The sequence below is a fragment of the Lynx rufus genome, unplaced genomic scaffold (assembly GCF_022079265.1).
Source record: "Lynx rufus isolate CCGP_SWC_20201006 ecotype Redwood Valley unplaced genomic scaffold, mLynRuf1.p SCAF_15, whole genome shotgun sequence".
Taxonomy (NCBI): Eukaryota; Metazoa; Chordata; class Mammalia; order Carnivora; family Felidae; genus Lynx; species Lynx rufus.
In genome coordinates this window covers 45,764,868-45,779,995 of record NW_025814829.1, presented here as the reverse complement: position 1 = coordinate 45,779,995, position 15,128 = coordinate 45,764,868, and the positions used below count along the sequence as shown (strand labels likewise).

General features: G+C 36.3%; 1 protein-coding gene across 9 annotated transcripts in view; it reads right to left on the bottom strand.

Annotated features, from left to right (window-relative positions):
- COP1 (COP1 E3 ubiquitin ligase) overlaps positions 1–15,128 on the bottom strand; it is a 279,328-nt gene that overhangs the window by 145,318 nt on the left and 118,882 nt on the right. For all 9 annotated transcript variants that reach the window (XR_006961642.1, XM_047076961.1, XM_047076962.1 and 6 more), the window contains 2 exons: positions 12,299–12,413; positions 7,397–7,532 (listed from right to left, as the gene is read on the bottom strand). Coding sequence is in view for 8 of the 9 variants with exons in the window: in XM_047076961.1 (XP_046932917.1) it covers positions 7,397–7,532; positions 12,299–12,413 (251 nt within the window). In the remaining variant the exon portion in view is untranslated. The remainder of the gene's footprint in view (positions 1–7,396; positions 7,533–12,298; positions 12,414–15,128) is intronic.

Here is a 15,128-nt window from a genome sequence, read left to right as displayed (position 1 = left end):
CAAAGTCGAATGCTTAACTGACTGAGCCAGCAAGGGTGCTCCAGAAATGCTGCTCTTTAAATATAAAGTTAAGAAGGAAATTTTTATTTTCCTTTTGGATTTTTGGAGTTTTTTTTATGTTTATTTATTGATTTTTGAAAGAGAGAGTGTGAGTGGGGGAGGGACAGAGAGGGGGGAGACAGAGAATCTGAAACAGGCTCCAAGCTCTGAGCTGTCAGTGCAGAGCTCCAGGCAGAGCTGAAACCCATGAACCATGAGAAAGATCATGACCTGAGCTGAAGTGAGACGCCCAATGGACTGACTGGGCCACCCAGGCACCCCGTTGTTCATTTTTTAACAGAAAAGAAGACACAATACAGGATGAATTTACAATGCTAAAGGAGATTATAAGAAAACATTAAATTTTGCTTTATACTTGCACTGTATTTTATATTTCTATTATATTTTTAGTTGAATAGAGCCACATGATTATAGTTAAATGTATACATATCAGGCCAATATTATAAACTTCCATAGTCTTCTTTTGTAATTTCATCAACCGACATTTCTGAAGCTTTTAAGCACATATATTATACATTCTTACACTAGTTAACAGTTACACTGCTACTCCAGGGTAGTGTTTCAAAAACTTTTCTTATATTGCTTCTATAAAGGCACTGAAATAAGCTGAGAGCTTTCCTAAATCCAAGCATTGATACCTGGCCTGTTCATGGTTATACTCTTAGCCTAGCCCACATTAAGGGATCAATGAATTTTTGTTCTATAATCACTCATTTAATTAACTAGTTAAATAAGCTCCACGATCTACTGCATTTTCAAATTTTAATCCTTTCAAAATCATTCCTCACATTGTCAACACATAGAAAAACATTGAACGTACGATTATCTTATCAGTTACTGAGTTAAACAGCTAGAATATAAAAAAGGGTTTCCTGCAAGTCTCTCCAGCTAACAGGTTAAATTTCAAGATCAATATTCTTATACATTAACAAAAATCTCAGTCACACAAATGGAAAAACATGCATAGTAATGTATTAGACAAGGTAAAAATTGCCAACTTTCTGATCTGCATCAAAACATCTTTTTAAGGTTTCTCCATTCTATCTAGGAGATTTGAACATAAACAAGCAATTTGATGATACCAAGGGACTACTGGTAATTGTGTTACATGTGATACAGCCCTGTGGGTTTATAATGTTCATTTTAAGACACAGTCTTTTTTATTTTTTACGTTGGTTTATTTATTTTGAGAGAAAGAGTGTGTGTGGTGTGTACACGAGGAGAGAAGCAGAGAGGGGGAGCAAGAACCCCACAAAGGCACCACACTCAGAGCAGAGCCCAACACAGGCTCAATCCCACGAACTCTGAGATCACAACCTGCGCTGATACTAAGAGTCAGACACTTAATCAACTGAGCCACCCAGGCACCCTGGGACACAGATATTCTTAAGGATGTAAGGGTGAAATGACATAGCATCTGAAACATGTTTCAAACACTAACGCAAAGAATGAAGTATAAATGAAGCAACCACAGCAAAATCTGGATCACTGCTTAATCTGGAAGATGGCTATTACGAGGAATTATTTCATTCTATTTTTATGTATATTAGAAATTTTTATTAAAAATTCTTGAAGAATGGCAATCCCTATCAAAATAACACCAAAACAACACCAGCATCCTTCACAGAGCTAGAATAAACAATCCTAAGATTTGTATGGAACCAGAAAAGACCCCAAATAGCCAAAGCAATCTTGAAAAAGAAAACTGAAGCTGGAGGCATCACAATCCCAGACTTCAAGATGTATTACAAAGCTGTAGTCATCAAGACAATATGGTACTGGCACAAAAACAATCAGATCAATGAAACAGAACAGAGAACCCAGAAATGGACCCACAAACATTATGGTCAACTAATCTTTGACAAAGCAGGAAAGAACATTCAACGGAATAAAGACAGTCTCTTCAGCAAGTGGTGCTAGGAAAACTGGAAAGCGACATGCAGAGAAACGAAGCTGGACCACTTTCTTACATCATACACAAAAATAAACTCAAAATGGATCAAAGACCTAAATGTAAGACAGGAAGCCATCAAAATCCTAGAGGAGAAGGCAGGCAAAAACCTCTCTGACCTCGGCCACAGCAACTTCTTACTCAACATGTCTCCAGAGGCAAGGGAAACAAAAGCAAAAATGAACTATTGGGACCTCATAAAAAAAAAAAAAAAAAAAAAAAAGCTTCTGCACAGTAAAGGAAACAATCAGCGTAACTAAAAGGCAACCGACAGAATGGGAGAAGATAGTTGCAAATGACATATCACATAAAGGGGTTAGTATCCAAAATCTATAAAGAACTTATCAAACTCAATACCCAAAAAACAAGTAATCCAGTAAAGAAACAGGCAAAAGACATGAATAGACACTTCTCTAAACAAGACATCCAGATGGCCAACTGACACATGAAAAAATGCTCCACGTCACTCATCATCAGGGAAATACAAAGCAAAACCACAAAGAGATACCACCTCACACCTGTCAGAATGGCTAAAATTAACAACTCAGGCAATAACAGACATTGGCGAGGATGCGGAGAAAGAGGATCTCTTTTGCATTGCTGGTGGGAATGCAAAGTGGTACAGTCATTCTGGAAAACAGTATGGAGGTTCCTCAAAAAATTAAAAATAGAACTACCCCATGACCCAGCAATTGCACTACTAGGTATTTACCCAAGGGATACAGGTGTGCTGTTTCAAAGGGGCACATGCACCTCAATGTCTATAGCAGCACTATCGACAACAGCCAAAGTATGGAAAGAGCCCAAATGTCCATCGATGAATGAATGGATAAAGAAGATGTGGTATATAAAATCAAAACCACACTGAGATACCATCTCACACCAGTCAGAGTGGCTAAAATTAACAACTCAGGAAATAACAGATGCTCGCAAGGATGTGGAGAAACAGGAACCCTCTTGCACTGTTGGTGGGAACATAAACTGGTGCAGCCGCTCTGGAAAAGTGTGAAGGTTCCTCAAATTTTAAAAATAGAACTACCCTATGACCCAGCAATAGCACGAGTAGGAATTTATCCAAAGGATACAGGAGGGCTGATTCATAGGGGCACATGTACCACAATGTTTACAGCAATGCTTTCAACAATAGCCAAATTATGGAAAGAGCCTTAATGCCCATCAATTGATGAATGGATAAAGAAGATGTGGTTTATATAAACAATGGACTACTACTTGGCAATGAGAAAGAATGAAATCATGCCATTTGCAGCAACGTGGATGGAACTGGAGGGTATTATGCTAAGTGAAATAAGCTAATTAGAGATAGACAGATATCCTATGTTTTCACTCATATGTGGAACTTGAGACTTAACAGAAGACCATGGAGAAAGGGAAGGGGAAAAAAATAGTTACAAACAGAGAGGGAGGGAGGCAAACCATAAGAGACTCTTAAATACAGAGAACAAACTGAGGGTTCATGGCGGGGGGAGAGGGGAAGAGAGGGAAACAGGTGATGGACATTGAAGAGGGCACTTGTTGGGATGAGCACTGGGTGTTATATGTAAGCGATGAATCACGGGAATCCACACCCAAAACCAAGAGCACACTGTATACACTGTATGTCGGCTAACTTGACAATACATTACATTTTAAAAAATAATAATAAAATATGATACTAATTTTTTTAAAAAGATCTGGTGTATATATAAAATGGAGTATTACTCGGCAATCAAAAAGAATGAAATCTTGCCATTTCCAACTACGTGGATGGAACTGGAGGATATTGTGTTAGCGAAATTAGAGGAAGACAAGTATCATATGACTTCACTCATATGAGGAAGTTAAGACAGAACACAGATGAAGATAAGGGAAGAGAAGCAAAAGTAATATAAAAACAGGGAGGGAGGGGCGCCTGGGTGGCGCAGTCGGCTAAGCGTCCGACATCAGCCAGGTCACGATCTTGCGGTCCATGAGTTCGAGCCCCGCGTCAGGCTCTGGGCTGATGGCTCGGAGCCTGGAGCCTGTTTCCGATTCTGTGTCTCCCTCTCTCTCTGCCCCTCCCCCGTTCATGCTCTGTCTCTCTCTGTCCCAAAAATAAATAAAAACGTTGAAAAAAAAATTAAAAAAAAAAAAAAAAAAAACAGGGAGGAGGACAAAACCTAATACACTCTTAAATACAGAAAACAAACAGAGGGTTGCTGGAGGGGTTGTGGCAGGGCAGATGGGCTAAATGGGTAAGGGGCACTAAGGAATCTACTCCTGAAATCATTGTTGCACTATATGCTAACTTGGATGTGAATTTAAAAATTAATTAATTAAAAAAATTTTTAAAGAATGGTCATAAAGATGATGAAGATATAAAAAGACTATAAAAAGAAAGGTAACTAGAAAATCACAACATCTGAGAACTACTAAAATATGCCTCAATAATCCTTGGATCAAAAAAAAAAAAATCAAAGTTGAAATTTACAAGTTTCTTGAACTGAATGAAAATGAAAATATATCATAACTTCAATGCAATAACAATGAACAATCGTAAATTATGAAAACTTACAGCAACACCAAAAAAAAAATTTAAGAATTAACCAAGAAAGTAAAAGATTTGTACAATGACAACAACAAAAACTTGCTGAAAAAAATTAAAGAAGGACACAAATAAATGGAAACATATCCCATGTCCATGGATCAGAAGACTGAATACTGTTAAGATGTCAATATTACCCAAAGCAATCTAGAGATTCATTGCAATCCCTGTCAAAATCCCAATGGCATTTTCCGCAGAAATAGAAAAAACAATCTTGCAAATGAACAGAGCTAGAGGACTCACACTTCCTGATTTCAAAACTTACTACATAGCTATGATGATTAAAACAGTATGGTAGTGGCATAAAACAGATAATGTAGGCCAATGTAATAGATGAGAAACCTTCCATACGAAGTCAAATGATCTTTGACAACAATGGCAATATCACTGAGTTTTTCAAGGAGTTTTTCAACAAATGATGTTCAGAAAACTGCATATCCACATAACAAAAGAATGAAGGTAGACCCTTACCTAAAACCATATAGAAAAATTAACTCACAATGGGTCAAAAATTTAAATATAAAATACGAAACTATAACTCTCTTCATGACTTTGGATTTGACAGCAATCTCTGGGATATGACACCAAAAGCACAGGCAACAAAAGAAAAACACACAAATTAGACTTTATGAAAATTTTTAAATTTTACACATCAATACAGTCTCAACAAAGTAAAAACACAATGCACAGAGAGAAAATATGTACAAATTTGGTAAGAGATTAATATCCAGAATTTATAGAGAACTACTGAACATAGCAACAACCAAGTTCAAAACTGGGCAGAGGACTTAGAAATTTCTCTAAGAATATAAACAAATGGCCGATAAGCACATAAAACAATGCTCAACATCACTAATCACCAGGGAAATGCAAAGCAAATCTAAGAGATACCACCTCACATCTGTTTAGGATGGTGACTAACAAAAAAAGAGAAAATAACAAGTGCTAGCAAGAATGCAGAGAAACTGGAAACCTTTTGCACTGCTGGTGGTATTGTAAAATGGTACAGCCATGGGGTGCCTGGGTGGCTCAGTCAGTTGAGCTTCTAATACTTGATTTCAGCTCAGGTCATGATCCCAGGGTCTTGAGATTGAGCCCTGTATTGGGCTCTGCACAGAGCATGAAGCCTGCTTGGGATTCTCTCTCTCTCTCCCTCTCCCTCTCCCTCTCTCTCTCTCTCTCTCTTTCTCCACCCCCCCCCCCCCCGTGCCTTCCCCTGGCTCATGCTCTCTCTAAAATTAAAAAAATAATAATCTGGGGAGCCTGAGTGGCTCAGTCAGGTGAATTTCTCTTGATCTCAGGCCGTGCTGACAGCACAGAGCCTGCTTGGGATTCTTTCTCTCTCTCTCCCTCCCTGAATACTGCGTGATTCCACTTACAGGAGGTACTTAGAGCAATCAGATAACAGAGGGGAAAAGGGTGCTTGCTATGATTCAGGGCAGAGGGGAATGAAAAGTTACTGTTTAACGAGTACTGAGTTTCAGTTTTACAAGATGTCAAGTGTTAAAGAGATGGATATTAGGGACATTTACACAATATTATGAAGGTATTTATTTAATACCACTGAACAGTACACTTGTTAAGACAGTATATTTTATGTTACACATATTTTACCATAATAAAAATAAAATTTGGAAAAAAGAAAAGACACCACATCAAAATTCACAGGATGCAACTAAGGCAGTGAATGTAGAGAAATGTAAAGCCCAAGTTTTGTTAGAGAAGCAACTTTCAACTCAATCACTGTAATTTCTACCTTAAGAAAACAGAAAGATAAAAGCAAATTAAACTTAACAAAAGGAAAAAAAAAGAAATAATAAAGTTAAGAGCAGAAATCAATGAAACAGAAAAATATAGAATATCAATAAGCCAAGAGGTGGCTATTTGAGAAGACAAATAAAATTGATACATTTCTAAACCAGACTATTAAGGAAACATATAAAGGAAAACAACACTCCAATATCAGGGATAAGAAAAGGAACATCATCAGAGTATCTACAGACAGTAAAAAGATAATAAAGGAATATTATGAACATGTGAATACCAATAAATTCAACAACCTAGATAAAATGGACAAATTCTTTTAAAGACACAAACTAAAAATAATGCTTGATCATGAAAAAAAAAAATCAATAACCTGATTAGCCCTATATCTCTTTTATTTTTTTTTTTTCAACGTTTATTTATTTTTGGGACAGAGAGACAGAGCATGAACGGGGGAGGGGCAGAGGGAGAGGGAGACACAGAATCGGAAACAGGCTCCAGGCTCTGAGCTATCAGCCCAGAGCCCGACGCGGGGCTCGAACTCACGGACCGCGAGATCATGACCTGGCTGAAGTCGGACGCTTAACCGACTGCGCCACCCAGGCGCCCCTGCCCTATATCTCTTTTAAAAATTGAATTTATATTTAAAACTCTTTCCGCAAAAAAAACTTAAGGCCAAGATGGCTTTGATGGAGAATTCTACAAAATACATAAGAAGAAATACTATCAATTCTTCTAGAAACATGAAGATAAGGAAGCCCTTATGAGAGAGCATATCTGTCACCAAAACCAAAGACATTATAAGAACACAAACTGCAACCCTAATAGGTGAATACTATTATTAATCATTCCATTTTAAAGAGGAAGACATTGAGGACTAAAGAGATTCAGAAACTTGCCCAAGAACACAGAACTAAAAACTGGCAGGGAACCTGACCTCAGAATACTGGCTCTTAACTAGAACACTGTAACTGCTTGTCAAATTAAATTTGAGAAACTTGTGTAAAAGTAAATAGTAAAGAGTGCTGCCCAATACTTACCTAGAGACTATGCTGGAACCATTATAGAGATCACTAGCATAGGACAACGTAGCCAAAGGTCGTACTGAATTATATCGGGTAAACTTAGACAAGCATTCCTGAAATTCATCCAACTGGCTTGCAGTTCGACTATCATCTATATGAAGAAAACAAAATAAATTAATTGAAGTGCAATGGAAGTCAAAGAGCAGTACAGACACATTAGAAATTATATTCTGAATATGATTCTGAAGTAACTAGAGAATACTAGTATGCACAAATCATTTCGCTGATCTTTCAGCTTTAATAAAAATTACTTAGTGGTTCTTTGAAAGACAATGTCTCTTTCCACACCAATAAAAGTATACTGTAAATTCTCTATTTTTTAAGCAAAAATTTCTTAGAAAATCAAAGACAAAAAAGTACCTCTGATCAAGAAAAGTTTAATCTTTTATTAAAACGAAAATCCCTTATCAATGGAGAAAGTGAGGGTGGAGAGAGGAGCACGTACACTGGACCATCTATTTGTAATTTTGAAGGAACATGTTTACAAGGATACATCTGCATGCCCACATTCACTAACTGTCAAAACACAATTTATAACATAATTTAGATTAAGAAAGTAATTGTTTTTTAAGTAAAAAGAGAGATACTTGTTCACATCATTCTTCGAAGTGTCTCAAATCCAATTATGAAAAGAGAGTAGAAACTTCAATTATCAATTATTCTCAAAAATAGAATTATTCTCAAAAAAATATTCCCAAATATCTTGGTAGAATACAGAAAACATTAATTCCATCCAATAGAAAACTATATAAATACTTTGAGTAAAGTCCATTTCAATAAACTATTCATAATTAAATTACCTAGAATTTAAATCACAATATCATCTCATGAAAGACTGAGAATACAGATATCTATTCTCCAATCTAGAAACAAGCCTACAGTGAAAGCATGAATTTAAAAAAAAAAAAATCATTTTTCTTTATTTTTGTTAAATTTATTTATTTATTTTTGAGAGAGAATGAGCAAGAGTACGAGGGGCAGAGAGAGGGGGAGAGAAAATCCAAAGCAGGCTCTGCACTGTCAGTGCAGGGCCCAATGTGGGGCTCAAACCCACAAACCAGGAGATCATGACCCTCTAAGCCACAGTCAGATGCTGACCCAACTGAGCCACCCAGGCACCCCAAAAATCAGTATTTTTCAAAACTGTTTTACGTTTGGACTTGTATTTTCTTTTCCAAAGGAAGAAGAGTAAAACACCAATTACTTTAGGTAGCTTCCTAACTGAAATCTGAAATAAGATTGCTACACTATGTGTTCATACCTTCTTCTCATTCTTAGCTCATATACATAAACATACACACAACTTTTTCAAGGTAAACTTTCATGATTTCCCCTTCTTAAATGTCCCTGAAAATAACAGTAGGCATAATGAAATTAAGACAGAAGAATCATTAAGTCTAAAGAGTCACCATACTATAGGACAGACAGTACAGAATTGATTTAGTTCATCTGGAGATACTAGGTTATCTTGAAGATAACTGGAGACACGAAGACATTTATCTAACACTTACTACAACGAAAAACAATTCCTTGTCTCTGATATTAAGCTTCTGTCCTTGATATTTTACATTTTAAAGATTCAAACACTAACACAGCAAATCCATCTAACAACCTATATCCAAAAGTTCCAATTTTGTAGTGTTTCTGTTCTAAAAACAGCAAAAGAAACAAACCCAATGAGCATGCAGTATCATGTTACTAAAATAATGCTCCTGATCCACAAAAATTATTCTCTGTAAATTCAGTGAATTACAAATAAAACATGGGTTACTGTAATAAAACAAATCAACTGTACTACAAAGTGGTTTAAATTTAATAGCTAATTGGTTCTTTTTACATATAATTGAGTATTCAATGTAATAAATACTTACTGGAAAAACACCTTAGATATTTGTTTAAATATTGCTTTAATGTAAAAATATTCTTTCATATTTTGACACCAATCGCTAAGTACGTAAAATTCACAAGCATTCAAGAATGTATATTCTGTTCAAGGTCATAATCCTTTCCCAGGTGGCTGATCTTCTCTGTCCGTCATACCTATTCATTAACACTTACATCCAACAGAAGTGATAAAGAAAACACTAAAAATTGTTATTTTAGTATCTGAAAGTATAGATATTAGATTTCATTTTATCTGATTACAAAATGGTAGGATTTTGTTTGCTTGGTAGGTTTATGATCAATTACTGTACATATTTGCTAACATATTACCTTTGCTCTTCTAATTATAGATTTAGTTTGTGAAAGTGTGTGCAGCACCTCTTTTCTCTTTTCTAATACTTTATAATTTACCTTCTCATTCAATTACAACTAAGAGTCCAAGGCATTAATCTCCCAATCTTCATCTCTCATTTTCAGAGTTGAAAATTAAAAGAAAGAGCAGTGGATTCTCATTTGAAAATATACAAAAGGACCACCAAACATACCAAGTACTCCTAAGGTAGAAGTTAAAATTTCTTCTTCACAGTCAAGGACACTAGAAGGAACTTCATGTTCAGCAATATGTTAAGTGTACTCATTGTGAAAATTTGGTAAGATAAACTTGAGACTCCTAAAATCATGTTTTAAGTATAATATAGCCATGCCCACAAAAATGAAAATATAATCTTCCTCCTGGTTTTAATTTATTCTGCCTTCTGGTAAATTTACATCCTCCAAATAAATATGTCTGTGACTATACCTTTATTATGCCATAGCACACGTATGATGCTAGTTACTTAAAAATTATTAATAACTTCCCCATTAAGAGCTTCCCAATCTCTCTTTCCCACATCTTTTTTCTTTTATTTATTTTTTTTTAATTTTTTTTTAACGTTTATTTTACTTCTGAGACAGAGACAGAGCATGAACAGGGGAGGGGCAGAGAGAGAGGGAGACACAGAATCGGAAGCAGGTTCCAGGCTCTGAGCCATCAGCCCAGAGCCCGACGCGGGGCTCGAACTCACGAACCGTGAGATCGTGATCTGGGCTGAAGTCGGACGCTTAACCGACTGAGCCACCCAGGCGCCCCTCTTTTTTCTTTTAAATGTCTACCATTTGCGGTCACTGTATTTCAACATCATAACAAAAAATAACACCTAAAAGAGTTAATATGAACCCTCTACCAATCAGAATGTAGGCCTCAGACCATTTTCATTTTTTTCTTTTAATTCTTTTTTTTAATGCTTATTTTTGAGAGACAGAGACAGGGCATGAGCATGAGCATAAGCATGAGCAGGGGAGGGGCAGAGAGAGAGGGAGACACAGAATCTGAAGCAGCCTCCAGGCTCCGAGCTGTCAGCACAGCCCCAACGTGGGGCTTGAACTCACAAACCATGAGATCATGACCTGAGCTGAAGTCAAACACTTAACTGACTGAGTCACCCAGGCGCCCCTCAGACCATTTTCAATATAACAGCTTGCTATTATACTTTATAGACTATTACAGAGGCTCAATAAGGAGCTTAATTCCCAGGCAATACAAGAAAAGTTTTCCATCTTATAAAAACTGTTGATCATTAATTTCACACACACTTATAAATAAAACTTGGCTCCCCTGTAGACTTCATATGAAATATGCTATGTAAATCTTCTTTTCCCTCCATCACCAATCCTAAGGCAAATCTGTCTAAAGGTTCTAAACAATATGTAGATTTTAATGCAAATATGCCTATTCAAGAGAAAACCAAGGCCAAAATTTTAACAACTAATTAAATACCACACATTTTTTTCCTTGGTGGTCCTAATTTTCAGCAGATGTACTACTAATGACATCAGTTACCTGAGCACCTAACTTATACCAAGCATTGTATTTTACATTTTATAGGTATATCAATCTATAAATCTAAAAAAAAAAAGAAAGAAAGAAAAACAATGTCTTGCTATTAATGTCCCTACATCACTGGTGGTGAGCAAGGACACTGAGAAAGGTTACAGCTCAAAAGGCAGAACTATATTACCTTTTTTAAAGCAATGAAAATATCTTATGGTATATTTGTCCATGACTTGTCCTATGTCCATGACTTTGCATGAGTTACTTCCTTTGAACATGTTTCTAATTACCTTATTTAATGAATTCTACCTTTGACTAAATACAACTCCTCCAAAATCCCTACAATGACCATTCACTTCCACTTCCCCATTTTCAGCGTGGCCTATATTTTTCACTCCCAGCTATACGGTGGAAATTCTTCTCTATTCCCCTAATAAATTTATAGAACATATAATATCACATAGAATTATTTACCTGTTGCTTTCCCCCCTTAATTTACAATACGCCCTGACAGTAGAAATCAGTTCTTTCATCTTTTTATTCTTAGCACAAAGGACAGTGCTTAGAACTTAATAAATGTTTAATAATAGGAGGCAACTAAAAGGAACCTATTTTTCCTAGCCACATATTCATGGCTGATTTTTTTCTTAACTTTATATAATTCACTATACAAAGATTAAAAACTCCCAAATAGGGGCGCACCGGTGTGGCTCAGTCAGTTGAGCATCCCACTCTTGATTTTGGCTCAGGTCATGATTCCAGGGTTGTGGGATCAAGTCCTGTGTCAGGCTCAGTGCTGAGCATGGAGCCTGCTTAAGACTCTCTCTCTCCCTCTCCTTCTGCCCCTCTGCCACTCATGTTCTTAAAAAAAAAAAAAAATCTGGTAGGAAAAAAAAATTCCCAAATAGAAAAAAAAGAACAAAAATAGCTATGGGAAAGCAATGCTCTTTAAGATCTCTAGGAACCTCCACAACACACTGGGAGACTATGTTGAAAATACACTTGCACTTTATAAATAGGACTTTACATAAATCCATCATAAGAAGCTAGAAATGGATCTGAAAGAAGAATTTGATATATTTTAAAAAGTCTGGAATATGTACCTGAAATACGAGACATCCTTGTAGAAAAGTAACATTGTTCCAAGTCTTCAAAATGAGCAGTAAGCCGTTTTCTTCTCGATGCTAACGTGCTGTTATACCAAGGCTGTTTCTTTGTCTAAAGTAGTTAACAAGAATAGACGCTTGTAACTTACAACAAATGATGGTCTTTTTCTGCACAAAATATCTAAATGATTGCATATTCAAAATTTTAACACATTAAAATAACTACAAATGGTAAATACTCATAGTTCTTAGACCATATTTTTCCATTTTTATTTTAAAATTCAAATAGGCCGAGAGTTTCTGGAGCCAGGGGGAGGAACTGGGGGGGGGGGGGTCAGGTCCTACCTCTCAGCCCAGGCCTCCTGGGGAACACTTGTACTACATAAGGGAAGGGGAATCTATCCACATACCTCAGGGAACATGGAGGTGCACGTGTGGGGATAGGGACTGGGCAGACCAAAGGCTGGAGGGGAGGAGTTCTGGGGATCACCAAAGGCTTAAGGATGGGGCTGTATGGCCCCAGAAATTGTCTTAACTTTCTTGTGATGAAAGCACCACTTTAAAACTAGATGGCCACTTTAAAACTAGATGGCCAAATTATGGAAGCAGCCCAAATGTCCATCAATAAATGAATAAAGAAGATGTGGTATGTACACATACTCACTCACTCACTCACACACACACACACACAGACACACACCCCAGAGTATTATTCAGCCATGAGAAAGAACGAAATCTTGCCGCTTTCAACAACATGGATGGATCTGGAGAGTATAATGCTGACTAAAATAAGTCAAAGAAAGACAAATATGATTTCATTCACATGTTGAATTTAGGAAACAAAACAAATGAACAAAGAAAAAAGGCACAAACTGAAAGACAGACTCTTAACTGTAGGGAACCAATGGCTACCAGAGAGGAGGCAGGTGGGAAGATACATAAAATAGGTGAAGGGTAGATTAAGACTACACTTATCACGATGAGGGGCACCTGGGTTAAGCTGGTTAAGTGTCCAACTTCAGCTCAGGTTATGATCTCATGGTGTGTGAATTCATGTCCCACATCAGGCTCTCTACTGTTTTCAGATCTCTGCCTGCTTCAGATCCTCAGTCTCCCTCTCTCTCTGCCCCTCCCCCGCTTGCACACCGTATCTCTCTCTCTCTCCCTCTCTGTCTCAAAAAAAATAAATAAATAAACTTTAAAAATGACTACAGTTATCACATTGAGCACTGAGTAATGTATAGAATTGTTGAATTACTATATTGTACACCTGAAACTAATATAACATTGTATGTTAACTATGCTGGAATTAAAATTTTTAAAAATAGTAAGATTAAATTTAGACTCTTGTTTTAGAAACAGTATTAGTTTGGATCAATTTCAAGGATAAAAGGATAACTACTAAAAGCATAATAAGAAAATAGGTAATGTTTAATACAGTACAGTGGTGGAAGAAGGAGGTCAAAATAGAAAAGAAAAACACAGAAAGTGAGACAAATAGCAAGCATTAAAAAGTAAAAAGGTGAGGGGCGCCTGGGTGGCTCAGTCTATTGAGTGTCTGACTTTGGCTCAGGTGATGATCTTATGGTTTGTGGCTTTAAGCTCCATATGAGCCTCTGTGCTGACAGCTCAGAGCCTGGGGTCTGTTTCAAGTTCTTTGTCTCCCTCTCTCTCTGCCCTCCCCTGCTCACATTCTGTCTTTCTCTTTCTCCCTCTCTCAAAACTGAATAAACATTTTTTAAAAAGTGAAATTATATCAGTAGTTGTAATAAATATAAATTAAAATACTCACTAGTTAGTGGCAGAAAGGACTGTTAGAATATAACTATGCTATTTGCCAAAGAAACACCAAAAACATAAATACAGTGAAAATTTGGAATAACATGAAAAATAATACACCAGGCAAATTTTATCAAAGGAGAAAAAAACAGACTCAAGATGAAAATCATTAATGGGAATGGAAACGGCCACTGAATAATGCAAAACTTTCAACTCAATAATTGTATACCCAGTACACACACAATAGTACAGTCTCAAAAATACATAAAGCAAAAATTCCTAGAAAAATTGACAAACCCACCAACACAGCAGATTAATCTAATCAATTCAACAGAGAAACAGACATGACCTAATTTCAAAGCTTAACTTAATATATATAGAACACTTATAAAATTAGGAACATACACTCTTCTTAAGCATACATGGAACATTTACCAAAACTGACCATGTGCTGTATCACTGAATATGTTTATAATCTCAATAGGGCAGAATTTCTTAAACGAAACACAAAAAGCACTAACTAAAAGTTACAAATTCAATGATACAAATTAAGCTCTTCTGTTGATCTACATCCATCATTAGAGACAAGAAGGTACAAACTGTAAGATGATATTCCCAAACATTGTGGCAATATATTAGGGACAATTTATTACTACTTTGAATTAATAAATAGGTGTGTGTACACCAGTAAATAAACAGAAGACTGATATCAAAAAGAATGGGAAAAGACATGAAATACTATTTCATATAAAGGACAGAGTCAGAAAAATGCAAGTTAAAATCACAACTAACTTCTATTTCTTACCCACTAAATTGGCAACCATTTAGGGGTTCAATAGATCAATTACTAACAAGGATGTGAAGAAAACGGAACTCATACACTTCTGCGGTAGGAATTTTAAATTGATAAAAAAGACTATGGAAAACAATGTGACATTATCTCAAAATACGAAAGCCACTGATGTGTGTACCTGGTCACTCTCACTAACTCTCCTAGGTACAAAATCTAGGGAAAATCTTGCACGTTGAATCAGGAGACATGTATAAA